This window comes from Triturus cristatus, chromosome 7 (genome assembly GCF_964204655.1).
Source record: "Triturus cristatus chromosome 7, aTriCri1.1, whole genome shotgun sequence".
Lineage (NCBI taxonomy): Eukaryota > Metazoa > Chordata > Amphibia > Caudata > Salamandridae > Triturus > Triturus cristatus.
Window position 1 is genome coordinate 795,325,974 of NC_140590.1, and position 18,478 is coordinate 795,344,451.

The 18,478-nt window shown below is 44.2% G+C and overlaps 1 protein-coding gene across 2 annotated transcripts in view; it reads right to left on the minus strand.

Annotated features, from left to right (window-relative positions):
• Positions 1-17,272, minus strand: part of GALNT10 (polypeptide N-acetylgalactosaminyltransferase 10) — a 553,591-nt gene extending 536,319 nt beyond the window's left edge. Inside the window, exon 1 of one of the 2 annotated variants that reach the window (XM_085617641.1) lies at positions 16,968-17,272. In XM_085617641.1, coding sequence (XP_085473767.1) covers positions 16,968-17,111 — 144 coding nt within the window. In that variant the 5' untranslated portion in view covers positions 17,112-17,272. The remainder of the gene's footprint in view (positions 1-16,967) is intronic. The other variant, XM_085617642.1, reaches the window with a different exon arrangement.
• Positions 17,273-18,478: the final 1,206 nt, after the last annotated feature.

Here is an 18,478-nt window from a genome sequence, read left to right on the forward strand (position 1 = left end):
AAATCTGTACTCCGTAAACATCGATAACACAATCCTCCCCCAACGTTTTTACCACTTCAATAAAATAAAGGGAAAGGCACTTTCCTGCTGCTGCAGCAGCAAAGAAAGAGGTAGTGATGGAGTTTACCAAGACACTTATGTGGTGGACTGGAATGTGATTGGAGCAGACGCAGGAGGGGGTTGACTTCCGGGGTCATGCCAGTTTAAAGTTGATGGTTTTTGATTGGCTGCGGTTATTGTCAGTAAAGATTGAGAAGCATAATCAGAGCCTCCGTGGACTGACATAGAATCTTCTTTACAACCCATGGTCAGTGGGTCATAAAGTTGCTCCAAATACATGCTCATACTATTGCTGGTATCTCTTCAGAGCGCACATTACAGCAGTCATGTACACTAATTTTAATTGTGATTCTGTGAAAAAATGCGTGAAGAAAATACATTGATGTTGGAATATGGACAACGTAAAAATAAAGCAAGTTCTGTGCTTACAAAAGTGTATGGGGACTAATGATGTAAATGAGATGCAAGGGAGCATATGCTAGATCAATGCATTAGTGGTAGGCAATTCTGGCCTTGCCAGAATTCAAAGTCTTAACTTACAGATCGTGGCATATCTTATCGGCACTCAGGACTTGAAATTCATTACTTACAGATCATGGTATATTTTATTGGCTGTTGGGATAAGACAGCAACTAATTTGGAGGCATGTCTTTCACTCCCTTACCCATCACTATCATTGTTAAAGGGGGGCGGGGGCGTGTCATTAATTCTCACGCGAGATTATGCAAGTAACCTTTCTTTTTTATTTTTTTTTATTCTTTTTATTGCCATTTTGTAAATAACAAAACATGGTATTGGTAATAGAACTTGCATACATGCTGTGTCTGCTGTCAAGCGCGTGACAATTAGTTTATCAGATAGGTTACTCAGTACCCATTCTCGGAAGACAACAGAGGGTATTGACTCTGTACATAACATTTTGTACTAAATACATCAATCACTTATCTCCAGCTGTAAGTCCGTTCGTGGGGGTTCACAGATACGCCCACGATAAGCATTCCACCTGCCCCATATTTGAGTCCATTTCTTGGGGCATCCTCTATGGATGTACACCGACTTTTCAACTACCATTATACTGTCCATATCACGACACCATTGGGAAAGGGTGGGGGCCTGTCTGGATCCCCAGCGCTGAGCTATGTTTTGCTTCGCCACTGTCATACTGAGTGTCACGCAGTCCTGACTCATGAGGTTGAGGTCTGTGGGTTTCCAAATGTTAAGAATGCATCTCTTTGGCTCTGAGAGAATCGTGCCCTCCGTGACTTGTGAGATTGTACGCATAACCGCCCCCCAATACCGTACTATCTCCGGACATTGCCAGATCGTGTGTAAGAATGTGCCTGGTTCACCACATGGACGGAGGCAGAATGGTGTGTCAGATCTATCAATTTTATGTAGGAGCGTGCGTGTGTAGTATGTACTATGCAGAGTTTTAAGTTGTACCAATTTGAATTTAGAAGATATTGCCACCTCCTTGGGGGACGCAAGCGCCTCTTGCAAGTCCAAGTCATCTAAGTCGCCTAGCTCCGATTCCCACTTTGCCTTTAGGGCTATTACGGTGTCTGGTTGGTTATTTATTATTTTCCTATATGTGAAGGAGATGGCCTTTTTAGCCAAATGGTCCGTTAGGAGTCTTTCCTCCGACAGACGCCTCCGCGAGCTGTATGCCTGGTGCGATCTTCACAGTGAGCACGTGCCTTATCTGTAAATAACGGAACATTTCTGTTTCTGCTAGACCGTAAGTTTGTTGTAGTTGGGCAAATGGGATTACTTCACCTTTTTTCCACATGTCCCCTACCTTCGAGATGCCTATAAAATCCCATTGTTTAAAGCCTTTAGTGTTCCGCAGCATGCCTAATTTCTTCGTGTCCCATAGCGGCGTGGCTTGTGTCGTAACACCTTCCCAACCTAGTGCGCCCCGCACCTCGAACCACACCTGTACAGTGTGCGCAGTTGGGCCCGGGCGAGCGGGCCGTTTAACCTTATTATAGAGTACTCCCATAATCCCCTCAGGCTCCCCTTTGTCTGTCCACGAGGTATGCAGGGTCTTCTTGAGGTGCATGAAGCCATTGATTAATGACAGTTAGCTGTGAGGCCCAGTAGTAGATTTTGATATTGGGGAGGGCAATACCTCCATCATCCCAACTCTGTACTAATTTGTTTGTAGCGACACGAGTTGCTTTCCCATCCCATAGTAGGGCGGTCACTTCAGCGTTTATTGCCGTGAAATATGATGAGCGGACTGGAAATGGCGTATTCTGGAGAGCATACAAAAATCTGGGGAGTGCCATCATTTTAAAGAGGGCCGCCCTTCCCAGTAGTGTGAGTGGTAGGGAGCACCAGTGTTTGACATCACGTCTAAATCTCATTAGTGGCTTAATAAGATTCTCAGATGTGAACTGTGTGTGATCATGCATTACGTAAATTCCCAAATATTTGAAGCTTCTGCTTGTAATTTGAATGTCGCAACCTCTTAGGAGTCATGGTGGGGGACCATGTAGTAAATAGAGGAGCGACTTCCCCCAATTTATGGTGTACCCAGAGACCCGCCCATAGGAGGCAAAGATATGAAGCAAACAATTAATGGAGCGCGCCGGGGACGTGAGATACGTAATATCCTGGTGTATCCACGTCGCCAAGGGCTCCAGTACTAACGCAAAGAGGTGCGGGGATAGGGGGCTTCCTTGTCTTGTCTCTCTGCCCAGCGGGAAGTCAGTGGAAACATGCACTAAGGGCTGTGTGTATAACAACTGTATCCCAGCACAGAACATGGGACCAAAACCCATGTGTTGGAGGACTGCGAAGAGGAAAGGCCATTCAACGAGGTTAAATGCCATACGTGCGTCTAGCGATAGGATAACTGCATCTTCCTCAACAGCGGACTTACATGCAATGACACTGTGTAGTCTCCTTAAATTAAGTGCAGTGATGCGATTAGGCATAAAGCCGGACTGATCCGGGTGAATCAATGTGGTGAGATACGGTAGTAGTCTCGTGGGCAAAACCTTCGCAAGTATTTTGGGTTCTGCAGTTATGAGGGAGATCGGCCTATAGGACATGCAGTCTTGTGGTGGTTTACCGGGTTTGTAAATTGTCACTATTGTTGCGAGGCGTTGGTCCTGGAGTAGGATCCCTTTCTCCAAGCTATCAGTGTACATATTAAGCAAAGGTGGCACAAGTTTGAGACGAGGCCTTCTTGAAAACTCCCACTGGAATCCCACTGGATCCCTGAGCCTTGCCTGCGTGTAGTGCGCCAATCGCTAGGGCAATTTCATCAGGGGACAAGTCGTCGTCAAGAGTTTCGGACGCGACCGGGGACAATGTAGGCATCTTTATGTCTCTAAGGAAGTCGAGATTCTCCAGGACAGTGTTGGTGGCCGTGGGTGTGTATACTCTTTCGTAGTGGGCTGCAAAGGCCTCCGCTATTTTATTAGGCTCTGTCGTGGTAGTACCATCTTCGAATTGGATCTGCGCAACCCATTTACTTGCTCTTTCACGTTTATCAAGCCATGCTAAAAGCTTGCCTGCCTTATCACCCAGCTCATACACCGTGTGCTGCGTTTTGGCGAGTCTGGATTTAGCTTCCTGCCATGTGTAAGGCTTGTATTCTTGCTGTGCTAAGTGTACCTTATGTTGTGACTCCTCACTTGTGTCTGTGGCATGAGTGGCCTCCACCTGGGACACTCCTTGCTCTAAGCTGTCAATCTGCTGTCGCCGAGTTTGCTTGTGTTCCGTGATCAGGGAAATTGCCTGTCCACGGAGCACAGTTTTATACGCTTCCCACATCCGAGATGCCTCTGGGCAAGTGTGAGATCCCCAAGACACGTTCTAAACAGTGAACTAGTGTAAACATGTAGTCCAATCTTGAGAGACTGTTATGGACTCCTGAATGGAACGTGAACTGTCGGTCCGTTGGATATCTGGTCCGCCATACATCCACGAGGCCAGGGGCCTCGATAAATTCCACTAATCTGAGGTGTGCGCTATTGGGGTCTCTAGGAGGTGTTCTGTCTATGGATGGGTCCATTGTCGCATTAAAATCTCCCCCTATGATTAAGTCACCTTGTGGGAGCATTAATAGAAACTCTCCCAGAGCCGGAAAGGTCACTTGGTGTAGTGTTGGAGGGATGTAGACTCTCACTTAAGTATAAGGCCACCCCTCCCATTGGCATGTTATCGCCGCAAATCGTCCAATGTTATCTGTCCAGGATGCAAGTAACCTTTCTTAAACTTTTTCCTCTTCACTGCACGGGGAAAAGGGGAAAAAAAAAAAAAAATTAAAAAAAAAAAAAATCACTTGCTCTCTAGATAGAGGGCTGCTATTCAAATAGCGGGATCATCAGGAGTGAAATTCAATTTGCCTAAGGCGTTGCAATAAGAGGGTTTGCATTGGTTTTGAGTGATGGTTGAAGAGGCTGAGCTCAGGGGCAAACTTTCTGACTTTAATGATGAGGCCAACAGGGAACTCTCCTTTCTGGGTGGGGAGGCAAGGGTGCGTCGCTTTGGTAAGGGGGATCGTCGCGGCAAGAACTTATACAATCTCCTACGAAGGCCCCATGCGGCCTATGTCACAGCACTCCAGGACAGGGGACCGGATAGAACTACCTCTCCCGAGGAGGTGGTGACTAGATTCACCACCTTTTATTCTCAACTATACACTACTGGGGTTGTCCCCCCCCTCACGCGACATCCTTTACGGATACTCTCGAGCTCCTCTGCCTGGGCAACTGCCACCAGGAGTACCTCAATGAACACTTTTCCAAGGAAGAGATCTTGGCCACCATTAATAGTCTGCCTGGCGATAAGGATACAGACTCCGACGGATTACCTGCGTCCTTTTACAAAGCCTTTGCGCCCCTTCTCATTCCGCACCTCACCGCTATCTATACCGATTATTGTGAGCGTGGCCACTTCGCTCCGCGAGGCCCTGCTAACGCTGCTCTTAAAACCTGACAAGTCCCCCAAGCTCCTTGACTCTTACAGCCCGTTGACTCTCATCAACACTGATAATAAGATGTTCGCCAAGTTGTTGGCCTCTCATCTCCTTCCACTCATGCCCCTTATAGCTCGCCCAGACCAGTCCGGTTTCATCCCTGGTCACGCCACGTCGCACAATCTCCAGACTATAATTTGCCGTCCTCCATCAAATTAACCCTTCACTTCCGTCTGTGGCTGCCCTCTTGGACACTACCAAGGCCGTTGACACTCTCGAGTGGCCTTTCCTCTTTTATCTTCTCCCCCGCTTAGGCTTTAACAGGTTTTTCTGCGCAAAGTCCATCTTCTTTCCTCTCTTCCCACCGCTCGCCTTCGGATCAACAGAAGTCATGAGGTTCGGCACCAAGTCAGGACTTCATATAAACTGGGAGAAGTCCCAGGTGCTCCCACTGAGGCGACCTGTGTTAAAACGGAGGAGTACCCGTTGATTTGGTGTGACGAGTCGGTGAAGTACCTAGGAGTCCACATCCATAGGGATAGGGATCGCATCCCTGAGTTGAACTATGGCCCAGTAATTGAGAGGTTAAAACGTAACATTGACTGCTGGTAGCAGCTACCCTTATCGAAGGCGGGAAGGATAGCCATAATCAAAATGGTGGTATTACCACAATTCTTGTACCTTTTTTAAAATATTCCCATACTACTATACAATAGTTTTTTTCACTAATCTGCGCACATTGCTAACATGATTGGTGTGGGGTAGTAAATAGCCAGCATTTGCTGGGACACCTTAGTACTGCAATATGAGAGGAGGGTTTGGTGTGCCAAACCTACAGATTTACTATATGGTTGCACAAGCGAGTTATGCCCGACACTGGTACTGTGCAGACGTTCGGATCCCGTATATTAGACCCGAGGCTGATCTGGGGCTTCAGGCTCCACTTAACACGGCTGACGTGAGGTTTCCCCAGGGATCCACACAACATCCAAACAGTGTCTACTACCAGCTTGGCGTGGCACAAGTTGATGCGCGTGACTGGTGCACGGGGAAGAGGTGTGGCACCACAGCCAGGGAGACCGACTCTGGAATCTGGGGATCACGGTTCGATCACCGGCGGCAGATTAGTCCAGCACCATGTGACTCTGGGCAATAGCTTGCTTAATCTTCCCGACGGCCCACAGCGCCTAGAGACCCTTACGGGTGATTGTTCGCGCTTTACAAATGTGGATTATTATTATAGTATTATATTCCCCGGCGCTACTGCTTACAGGAAACGGTTGGATTCCCATACTGCAGGAGGCGTTGGTGAAGCGCACATTGGCCAAGTTTCACTTGCACACATTCGGTGATTTGTTCCCCGGGGGCAAATTTTTTCACGCACTGAAGATTCCAGTTTCTGAACTGCTACGACAACGGATCACTTTGTGCACTTGAGAGTGCAGAAGGCACTGCGTGCGTGCCTGGGTAGCTACCCCTTGGAGCCTCCTGACTTTTCCATTCTGACTGGGGTTATCCGGGGCGGGGATGGGAGCCACTTGGTGGCATGGATGTTTACGGAAGCAGTGGCACGGCTTCCGTACCATGACAACAGTGTGCGGGCAGCATGAGAGCAGGATCTGGGCTATCCTCGGACAGATGTACGGGGGGGGGGGTCGGTGCTGCGCCCAAAAACCCTGGGTGTCCCCGAATCACCGACACAACACAAATTATTGCATTTTAAATTTCTGTGGAGGGTGTATGTGACCCCTAGTAAACTGCCTCGTATGGACCCCTCTCGTCGGACGTCTGTCCAAGATGCCGCTCTCCTATTGCTGACTTTGCACATATGACATGGACTTGAATTAGAATAGAGGATTATTGGGGATCAATATTCGGGGAACTATCTAAGATGGTGGAGGTAGAGATTGCACCGTCACCCTTATCGGCCCTGTGCAGGTATGTTCACGACCTTCCCAAATCCCAACACTGATTTGTTGCTATAGCGCTTTTGATTTCTAAGCTTGAAATGTCTCTTAAGTGGGCCTGCATTCAGCCCCCCACACTCAATGCATGGCTTCATAGCATGACATACCGCAATACCACGAGAGACACATACGCGCAGTTACAACCACCGGCCTCTAGACCTGCAGATATCTGGCAACCTTTTCACACTAACCTGTTAAACGTATAGTAACAGTGCCCCCACACAGGAACTACCTGCACCCACTTTATCTGTAGACACCTAAGGACCAATCTGTATTAATTGTACTGAATTTTTCATTGTCATCGCATTGTATTCTTGATTACCTCGATTGCAACGATGGGGTACGGAGATGCCCATGAGATAGTGTGGGGCACGTTACGACCACGTTGAACCCCTTGTCAGGTACGATGTTATGTTATTTATTCCTTGTGCTACTACCCTGTAATGCTATGCTGTTATTTTTATATCACTTTTTCTTTGATGCATTTATTTTGGAAAATTCCATTTAAAAAAATGTTTAAACTGTTTGGTCAGCGCAAGAGGGCCGGCCAAACAGTTCATGGGCAATTAGGGAGTGTTCTCTGAATTTATATAGCACGCAGCTGCTCAGCAAAGAGGTTTCCCGGCGCTGCCAGCATCAGAAAAACGGACTATGAACCAGGACAGGAAGGCGCGAAGAACAGATAAAAGAATAAAGAGAGACTAGGCAGAGACTCTTCCCCTGCTATGGCCAGCCCTGCCCCACCACACCACTGACTGCAATAGGGAAAATAAAATGATAACAATAGTTATTATCATTTTATTTTTCCTTTTCGGCAGTGCGGCAACCGTCCTCCGCCTTAGCGGAGGAGCCACCACTGCACTGACGCACCCCCTTTTTGCAGCAAAAAGTCTCTCACTAGAAGATATTTAAAAAAAAATTCCTTCCACTCAAAAATAAATTCATTTTTCACTCATCAAAAGAGCTTAGGCCAAAGGAGGAAAGAAAAAAACAACTCAGCGGAAACACCCCTCGTAGCACCCAATTAATCCTATGTTTATCTCTAAAAATCTGATAGATTTAGGTTATTAGTCAAGGGCATATAAAACGTAATCTGCCAATCCCTAATATTCTACGCACAGCACTCCAGGCCTTAAATACAACATGAAGGTCTTAAAGTGCACTTTTTTTTATTAGTAACTGTCGTTTAATTATCGCCATAGACAGCCCCATATCCCATCACAGGTTCATACCGGGAGGGTACTTGCTCTATTTCCCCACCATCAGGATCTTCTTGTAGCAGCACTCGACTGAGTATCTGTGTCGTAGCCCAATAATACAATTCTACATCAGAGAGTGCCCACACTCCTCTCTTTCTGAGTAATTTGAACAATATAAATGCCCGTCTGGGTCTGGAGCGTGACCAAATAAACCGGGGAAAAAAGTTTTCCATTGCCTTAAACCATTGGGATGAAAACTGTAAAGAGATGATCCGAAAAAAACATTTTTGGAAAAGAATGCATCTTAATCATGTTTCATCTGCCCCCTAAGGATAAATGCAGATTATTTAGCCTGCTATAATCTTGCCCACAAAAGAGGTTCCATATTATCCCTAATGACATTATCCATTCTAGCAGACAAAATAACTTCCAAGTAAATACCTTTCCCGACAACCCGAAGATCAGTCATCTAAATGTCATCGTTAACAGATCACTGGGTCCTATTTTTATTCAGGTCATAGCCAGAGTGTCTCCCAAATTGTCTAGCTTCCTCTTCCATTGTCTTGATATCCAATTCTGGGTCAGACGTCACAGGGGCACTGTCGTCAGCATAGTACTTTGATCCACTAACTTTTTTCCGTTGAAGAATCTTTTTCTCTGATTGACATTGTGCTTTGTTTTAATATAGGAATGTAATATTCTTCTTATGGCCCTCTTTTCTTTGAGATAAAACAAGTTTTAAAGGATTACATATACCCTTTTTTGGATATTATATTTGCCCCTCAAAGAGGTGAGATGTTACCAGTTGTCGTTTTCTTCGCTCTGATCATCTTCTTTGACTATGTGGTATACTGCGCTGCTCATTGAGTGCTGATGTGGGTTACAATAATAATGATACCAATATATTATGATATTGGACCGGATCAGATAACTTACCATTTCATATGGTTTTTCCATGGGAGGCTGCATCATATATACAGATTTCCTATATATTCTTTGCTCCCTGGACTTCTCCCTTATCGCTTTCTTTTCCTCATTCCTCATCTCCTCTTCTTTTTTCTTTTTTATTGATTGATTCATATGAATCTTGCCCCATTCTTACATAAATTGTGCGCTAGTATGGAGCATTGTCTAGTTGTTTGATTGCGTTTTAAATCATGCATCTTCGCAATGAATGTCTTTGTGAATTTTATGTATGTATATATTTATATGTCAAAAAGTTTTTATATTTGTGTGGTTTTTATGTGCCATTTTCCTTTAAAGACTGAGTAGTCATACACTATATGTTTGTGTTTTTTATGACTGTTATATATATATATATATATATATGTTTGTAAATGTTGTCTTTTTGTTTGTGATTATCACAGCCCTGACGAAGTTCCTGTATGGAACGAAACGCGTTAGCTGTGCACTATTCGTGTTAAAACCATCAGAATAAAAAGAAAGAAATATTATATTGGACTACTTGATTTAATGCGTTCAATTTCAATGAGTGCACCTTCCACCTTTGGATTTACGCTTTGATTCGCTTTGCACCTTTGGACGACGGATGTAGGAAGTGTTTTTGCACCCATCTTTTAGATTACTAACAATACATGTGTGTTGGTAGAGCTGGACCCTGGTCGGTCGTTCTGTTTGCTTTTGCTTTTCAGCATAGGCAAGAGTTTTTGACTCCCAGCCTAGAGTCTAAATCGCTTATATTAAAACATTGCTCTCCAATCTGCGGATAAAGGGGTCATTATAGATAGCAAACAACAATGGAGAGATTATAAATGAATCTGATAAGACACCATTCACAGCGACCCTAGCCTTTTGGTCGACATATAACATTTTAACTGCCCTGATAAAACCCTTGCCAAACCAGACTCTTAACATCGCTGTCCAGCGAAACTGCCAGGAGGACCTATTAAAGGCTTTCTCTGCGTCAAGCAGAATTAAAGCTATAGGGTCCCCGGTCACACTGGTAGCATCAAAAAGTGAAATAACCCTTCAGATATGGTCAATTGTAGGTCTTCCAGCAATAAACCCATGTTGCCGCACCAAAGAATATTATAGCTTATTGGGTCTAACCAAGTAGCCAAGATCTTTGAGTAAATTTTGGAATCACCATTGATCAAGGTTATTGGGCGGTAAGAACCCGGTTCAAGCAGAGATTTGTTTTGTTTTATTTTCCAGAAAACAACTATTTTAGCAGAGGACCATGATCTTGGGGACCTACATACTTCAAAAATGTGCTCAAATAGCTTACTCAAACACTCCTTGAGCTAGGGAGCAAATATATGATAAAATTTGGTCGGAATGCGTAGCTCAATTGTGCATGGCTGCAAGTCTAAGTGTGTACAAAAATAGAAGCATAGACTACAGTCACACTTTGAGTTGCCAACACATAACTGTTTGGGCCAGAAAGCCGTACCATTTAGAGCACCACTGGTAAAGCGTGACAAGAAAGAGACTGAGGGACAGCCTCCCAAGACCTGCAAAGTTTATTGCCGCCATTCCGACCCTTTTGGTTTAGTATTGGACTGTAAGGTGTTGGAGAAAGGGCTGCTTTAGCTATGCATCATTGACGTTTTCAGTAGAAGCCTTTTGATTTTTTTCTTCCAGAGCACTACCATTTGGCTTGAAGGAAAGTGTGGGGCAGATGAGACAGCGATCTCCTGCGTGGTGCAGAGGGAATCACTTCTGCCAGAGGTGCTACTCCCTGAAGGTGATGGCAGCCAGGCACAAGACAGGAGCAGTGCCTATGTGGAAAATACAGCCCAGAAGTGCGGAGTAGCATAGGATCAATGCAGGCGTTAACCACAGTACTGAAGTGAGTACATCTACTTCCCCGCCAATTGAAGTTAAATCACCACAAGCCACTAGACCCAAGTAGGATAGGGAATATAAGCAGAAGCTAAACCAAGTAGATCTACCTGCCACACAATTGCTGGTTAAACCATAGCCAGCACATTGCGCCAACAAAGGAGACGGAGAGAGCAATACAGCGCGAACTATCAGAGGCATACACAGACTGTGCCCCACATCCTGTAACAACTCTGCTGGTAAGCAGGGGTTCCAAAAGGCTGAAGAAACACTGGTATCCCACTGCTCTTGAATTTGTATTAGATGTAGATAGAGTGCTCCAACATAAACACACATTTCAGCCTCCAGCAAAACTATAAATCTGCTCTTACATTACTCACGTATGATCTTTGTACAGAGTTCCACTACCTTAGCAGCTAGTTTTGCACTTCAAACATTTTTCTAAAGTATAAAGAATTTGCAAACGATAATACAGCTATGTAGCGACGTATGTTTACAACTATCATAGCTAAATCAGTAATGTTCTATGGGATGGCGCGAAATCAACCTGAAATAGGGTGCAAATTTGTTGAATGATCATTTGCCCCAAATCAATCATATTAATAGTTATGCCATAGCTGCACACAATTTAGGTTTGTAAAGAGTCACCCAAAAAAAAAAAAAAGGTTAAGACCAGTGTCACTGCCGCTGTATAGTAAATTGCTGCCAAATGTATTGCCAACTTTCTTTGAATTCATTAAGGACATCCACTCATTTATATGATTGCAGCAAAGAGGAGACAATATAAAAAAAAATGTCACCCATGGGTGAGGCATTAGAAGGGACAAAAATGTTGACATCGAACACTGGGAACTGAAATAAGTGGACTTTGCTTCCCTTTAGGTGTAATATTATTTCGCAAGATAATCAGAAAAGACTAAAACCCTGAGGTAAACTAAATAGATAGGCTATTTTTAGCTATGATCACTTGTACCCAAGGACACCTCAATATACTCTCATATTAAAAAGATTAACCACTTTGGACAGCACAGGCGATATCCGTCTTGCTAACCTTTCACAGGAGTGAACAGCCCCATAACATCTTGCGATAGAGATTCTTCCAAAACAAGCCACAAAATAGTCTTTGAAATGGTTCACAAAACATGTATCAAAAAGTAATATTTTATTGGGGTATATTCTTCCAGGGCATCAGCATAAAGGAAACTAACGTACAAATATTAAGATACAAACATTAACTAGCATAAAAGATAACCTTCGTAACTCATTTCAGCCTTACTCAGGACAATATAAATACACACAAAGAAAGAAAGAGGGAAGGTGTAAACGATACAGCTTATCACAATACTGTTGCAGAAAAAGCCCTAATTGTTTTACATAGTTCAATTACTGCATCTAAAATGTCATCGGAAACAATAGATCGACTATGAAAAACAAATGTTATAACTAGATAACGTCACTTCTGTAATTACATCTGTTGGTGCTGCATTTTATCATGATCATGGAAAGATTATTTTATTAGCTACCAGTAGTGCTGCACTACGGCCTATTTTTCTTCGAATAATAAATCTGAATTTTGGTTATTGTTTTATTTGAAGGAACAAAGCAAACAAACATTGACAAAGCCAATACATCTGGCGCTGGAGATTTTTGGCTTTTACAATTCTTATTTTGCCATGTTTTTTGTAAAAATGCATTGTTTAATGGGGAGCTGCTGTTCTCTTGCCAATACAAAAAAAAATTACCTGGCTAGAAGAAAACATTTTATAGGTCTCAAAAAAAGAACATTGCTATAGTATTCAACGGCACTAAAGTGAACTAATCTGTGAACCCATGCACTCTAGTAAAATATCACAATGCCATCACTCACAGTGAACTTAGCCAATGGCTGAGCTGACAGACTGCCTTATGCTAGATGTTGTAGTGGGTGGAAGAACAGCGTGAAGGACAACAGATCAATTGATGAAAGGGCTGGCTAACATTTCCTAGAAATATCTAAAATATATTATTTAAGTAAGATTAAAAGGTCTTGGCTAACGCCAGACCTAAAGATGCATACAAAGGACATCACAACAAAAAGAATATTGATACAACAAAACATTATCGTATCACTTCTATGGCACAATAAAGTAATCCAAACCGAAACGGGAAATTATCAAAAATAAATAAAAAGCCATACCTCCTCTCCACAAGAGGATGGTGGAAAAGATTTGCAAAGACCTGTCTTTAATCCGTAAAAAATACATCATTCCTCTTTTAAAAAACAAAGGCTTCAGACAGGCGAAACCAGCTCTCATGCATCTTCAGATGTTGGGTTCTCCTTGGGAAATATTTAATATTGCCACTTTTTTAGTAATTTCAATGAGATTGAGGAAAAAGATCACATGGTTAGAGTGTATATCTTTTTATTGTCGGAGTAAATATTTATTGTAATTTTATGTCAAATGTTTTTTAAATGGTTGTACTGTTTTATGTTCAATGTACTTTTATGGTTTTTGCTATGAACCGAATAAAGTAATTTTGACTGACTGACTGATTTGCAAAGACTGTTTGCAATGGTGAGCATTTAGCTCTTTTTGTAGGCACCCTGGGACAGTCTATTGTGCTACAATGACAAGATGCCAGGGTAGTGTTTCTGCATGATAAATGTCATTGTGCTTATTATGGGGTAACTTCTTGAGATGCAGAATTATGGTTAATAATCTGCTGTCAGACTGTATCCACCTCCCACGAGGGCTCAACCAGCCAACCAGAAAAGTTTAAAGGAGGTTATGACGGTTTAAGTTTCCATTTCTTAAACTCATAGTACCCTGCGATCCAGCCCCAAATTTGACAATGCTATTTGGTCACTACAGCATCTCGGACAAAGTAATGGAAATAAGTTTCCAAAACTAGCGATTTAGAAATGCTAAAATCGGTACAGATTATGCCATCAGCAACCATTAAACCTGCACAATAAATAAAAGATTTATTTTAAATCCTCCCACCCTCAAGCGCTACCACAGTAACACAGGGCCCTTAAATAAAGGTTAGTTGACTGAAATCGAGGTTTTTGCATGAAAGGCAATATCATCCAGCATTCTACTGGAATGACAAAAACCGTACTCTCGTTTTGTCCAATGGTTTTGACACCTGGGGGGGAAAAAAAAATCAACTCCAAATGTTGCAAAAAGGAGGAAGGTACGTTTAAAAAGCACGTTTTTAACAACTTTTAGGAGACAGCAAACACTTAACTGGATTTTACAAACACTTTAGGTCTTGCCTACCTACAGTGTATGAGCTGTTGCTGCAAGGCGTATTGTTTACACTAAGGGGGTTGGAACCCGACCATTGTTTTACCATTCCTTGACTTCATTGCCACTCTTCTTTGCTGCTTCCTAATGCGATATTGTAGGCCAGCTTCACTTCCTCTTCTTTCGTGTGGGTCATGGGCCAACTACTGATTAATTAAGCTTGCTTAGTGTCCTTCCAATGTCCATTCACTGTCAAGCACCGATTCAGATATTTTCTTTGAGTCCCCTCCCACCACCCACACGTTCCCTTGTTGCTTCTTCCACTCCCATCCTCCAGCCCAGCACTTGTTACAACAATTTTTTTTCTAACTTTACTTTTAACCACGCTGCTGTACATCATGGCAAAAAGGCACTGGCAAAGCAATAGCTGTCGCACAGGCGAGAGCTATTGGTTTTGCCAATGATCGTTAATGTTAACAAATAGCTGTTCCAGAGACCGAAACAAATGATGTTCCTGCCATGGAGAAAGTGCCTTGATCAATGGCTCAAAGCAGAAGGGAATGCCACGAGTGTTGGGTTAGAGCCGTGATTCTCAAAGTACAGCCAGGGGGTAACATGCGGCCCTCCTGACCTTTATATGCGGCCCCTGGTCAACACCAGCATCAGGCTTTTGTTTACTCTGCTATAAATGGGCAAGCATTTATTTACAGGTTAACCAAAGTGAAAGAAAAGAAGGTGTACTGCACTACTTAACATTAAGAATACCTTTATTTTTTAAGACATCTTTCAGCAAAACTGTGAAACATCAACCTCTTCAAAAAGTGGATTTAATTAACATTTAAAATTTTAGACCAGTGATACTCAAAGTACGGCCCGGGGCCACATGCGGCCCTCCTGATCTATACATGCGGCCCCTGGTTGAACAGTAGCTAGCCTGCTGTTTACTTTACAAAGCACTAATGCATATAAAAATATTAAATAAATGGGAAGCATTTATTTACAATCGAACTGAAGTAAAAAAAACAAAAAAGCACAGAAGCTGTTGTGCATCACTTGTCTTTAAAAATTAAAGTGTTCTTAAAGTTATATTGCAACAACCGTGTAAAAATATAATAAAGTCCCTTCACAATTAACAGCAAATTATAGAAGTGCATTGAGATTCGTTGTTTTTAAATGTGACAGTTTTCAAACAATTTAGAAACAACCATTTATGCCCCAGCCTCCCCATCCCACTGTCTCCATTCCCCCAAACAATAATGCCAATACGCAAAGTAAAATAAAACAACCAGTCTCACACGGTGTGGTCAAGTGCGGATTTACATGTCGCTCCCCTAAGCCCACCTTACACCTCCCAAGCCCCCGACTGCCACCATGCTGGCATCAGTACAGCCCTCGGTCACACCACATATTAACTTTTAGGACCCTGGAGAAAAATGTGTGAGTACCCCATGCTTTACACCTTAGTACATCAGAAGATAGTGCATTGGGAAGTATTTTTGGTCAACTGTTTTCAAACATGATTTTAGAAGCATGCATGCTTCCCCCCACCCTTACAACGGCAACAGCGAACTAAGAGGTAAGACAGTTGTTTTGTACACCCTTTGTTTGGATGAGCTAGGATGCCATTATACATAATATCATCAAAGATAGGAGCAGGTTTGTACAGCGCACAACCTGCAATCATTATTTTGAGGTTTTCTTATATGTTAATGATGAAAAAGGTGAAATAAAACAACTGACTAGGATCACACAATTTGGACAGGTGCGGTTGCAGGGACTGATGCAGGTGCTCTGGTTTCACCCCCTGGCCACACGACCGCCACCCTGGTGGCATCAATGCGGCCCTCGGTCCCATCACAGACCAAACTTTTTGGCACCTGGGAAAATGTTTGCGAGTACCCATGAGGTTAGAACCATACGTGGCAGCAGTGGGATCGGCCAGGTGTTCGGAAAGCGTTGAAGGCTACTTGAAAAAAGCAAACACGTTAATCTACTGGGGCAGCTAATCTGCAAACAAGGCATTACTAAACCAAATATTTATCTTTTTTGCAGGATGAATACCTTTGCTTAATGCGACTGCTCTCATATCTGCCAGAATGCTCCCATGGTGTTGGAACTTGCAAATGTAAAGTCAAACATCCATGGAAATGATTCACGTATCTCTGGGTTTTAAATAAACACTATCTCGTTTCAGCCGCACGCTGATCTGCTTTAATACATGTGGTGCTGAGAAACCGAAACATTACTAACACTTTGAATGAAAAAAAGGTCGGATCCCACTACACCCAATCACAGATTGTGTCAGAGGATACAGCCAAGCACAAGGTTCCAGAACGGAGTTAAATGAAGAAGCATTAGTGACCCTTACTGGGCAAATATTATATGGTTACACACAGTAACGAATAGATTGCCACAACACGTCCTAAATAATAATAATAAACAAATGCCGGACATGCAGGTAGGTGACTGTGACAGAAGATGCAGCATACATCATATCATGTGGGTTCAAAATATCCCAAACATACTGAAAAATATTTTCCCCTTCAGTTGCCCACACTCTTTCCTAATGAACTCAACTTTCACAGGTGTACCTCCCTGTTTGATCAGTGCCCACCCCTAACCCTAGATTCCCTCCTGACTGAAGGGGGGGGGGGGTGAGCTGTCCCACAGGTAATACCTCGCCATACAGGTACCCCATCCCCTGCTGTGCCCATTTCGCTTGAGCCTGCCCTCCACTGTCATGTCCTCCGCCTCCCTGCTGGTGTCTTCTTACCTCGGCTGGTGCTGCCCCCGGTGCGCCCCTGGGGGCCACGGTACCTGACCCCCCGCGCTGCCCCCGGTAGACGCTGGGCAGCAGGAGGAGAGCGGTCAAGGCTAGCCCTGCGGCCTGCAAGAGCCGCTTCTGCCGCCGCCTCATGCCGGGGTGAGGAAAGTGGGGGACCCGACCTGGAGACTCAACTTTACTCCACAAACCACTCCGTGCGCGTCGCCCGCTCCAACCAACAGCCGGGCACGCGCACAGGGGCGGGGCGTGAAGCAAAGGAACTCGGAGGGGCAGACCCCGGAAGGCAGCACAGGGCGGTTTCAAACACCAGCTGGAACTAGGGGCGGAGAATCCCCAAGACTCCGCCCACTCCGGATTCGGACAAGGAAGAGACTCCTAAACCGGGGTGGGGGGTGGTAGAGGGGATGCCGAACGAACCAGTTAAGGTAGGGCGCGAGACCACGCATGAGTCACGGTAGAAGGAGACCGAGGCGAAAAAGCACAGAGAGGTGAAGTCTGGCACAAGCGGCCTGAGTTGACCCGAGGTGACATCTGGCCCAGGACTAAACTTTACTAGATGAGCTAAACCCAAATCTCTCAGCCGGTGGTTTCAGAAAGAACCCTAACACGTGTGGGGATAGGAGGGTAATCTAGCTGTAGAGTAGGGTTTACGGGAAAACAGACCAATCGCAGCGAGGCTAAGGACGCATTAGAGAATGACAAGCAGGTTAGGAGGGGGCGTGCTTCAAGCTGGCAGGCAGAGGAAGAAGGAGACAGCCGATGGGCGTGGGTGCCGCATGAAGGGTGGGCTTAGACTGAAGGCGGCGCAAACTAGAATTGGCTTTGTTGCGCCCCCTTATGGCGATGCAGCAGGACTTCGTGGTGAATATTTTGCAGTTCTACATAGCGCGAACGTTTACTGAAAGTGTTCTGTATTTTTACTATAAAAGTTATATATTGCTTAGGAAGAAAAAGTCAGGGCTTTAAGTTGGCTGGTTCCTTCTCGAGGTCCGACCCGTTAGTAATTAAAAAGGACATTGAAACCAGTCCTTATCGGGCCCTATGTACATGATCTTAACCGTATTGGCAAATAACAGTGATCGATTTTTGGAAATGAATGTAAAAAAGTTAAAGTATTCCATAACAGCCATTTAGTTCCTAATTATGTTTCACATTTAATTTAATCTCACACCATTTGTGGGGTGGCACACAATAGAGAACACAGAAATCTAGTTTACTTATTGGTGGTGTCATGGAGCGACCAAGGGGGCACTGCCCTCCCTGCCCTACAGTGAGTGTTGCTGTGACCCCCCCCCCCCCCCCGCTTTTATCTTCATTCACAAAGTCTCAGCGCAGCCTCAAAGCCTGTGTCTTCCTGAAAGAAATAAACTCCTTTCATCAATAAAAAGAAAGTGCCGTTGCCTGGTGGCGCCGCGACCCCTCAACTTTTCTTTGGCGGAGACATAACGGCGTGGGCGGACCTTCCCATGGAGTAAACGGGTGGCCCTTGCATCGCACCC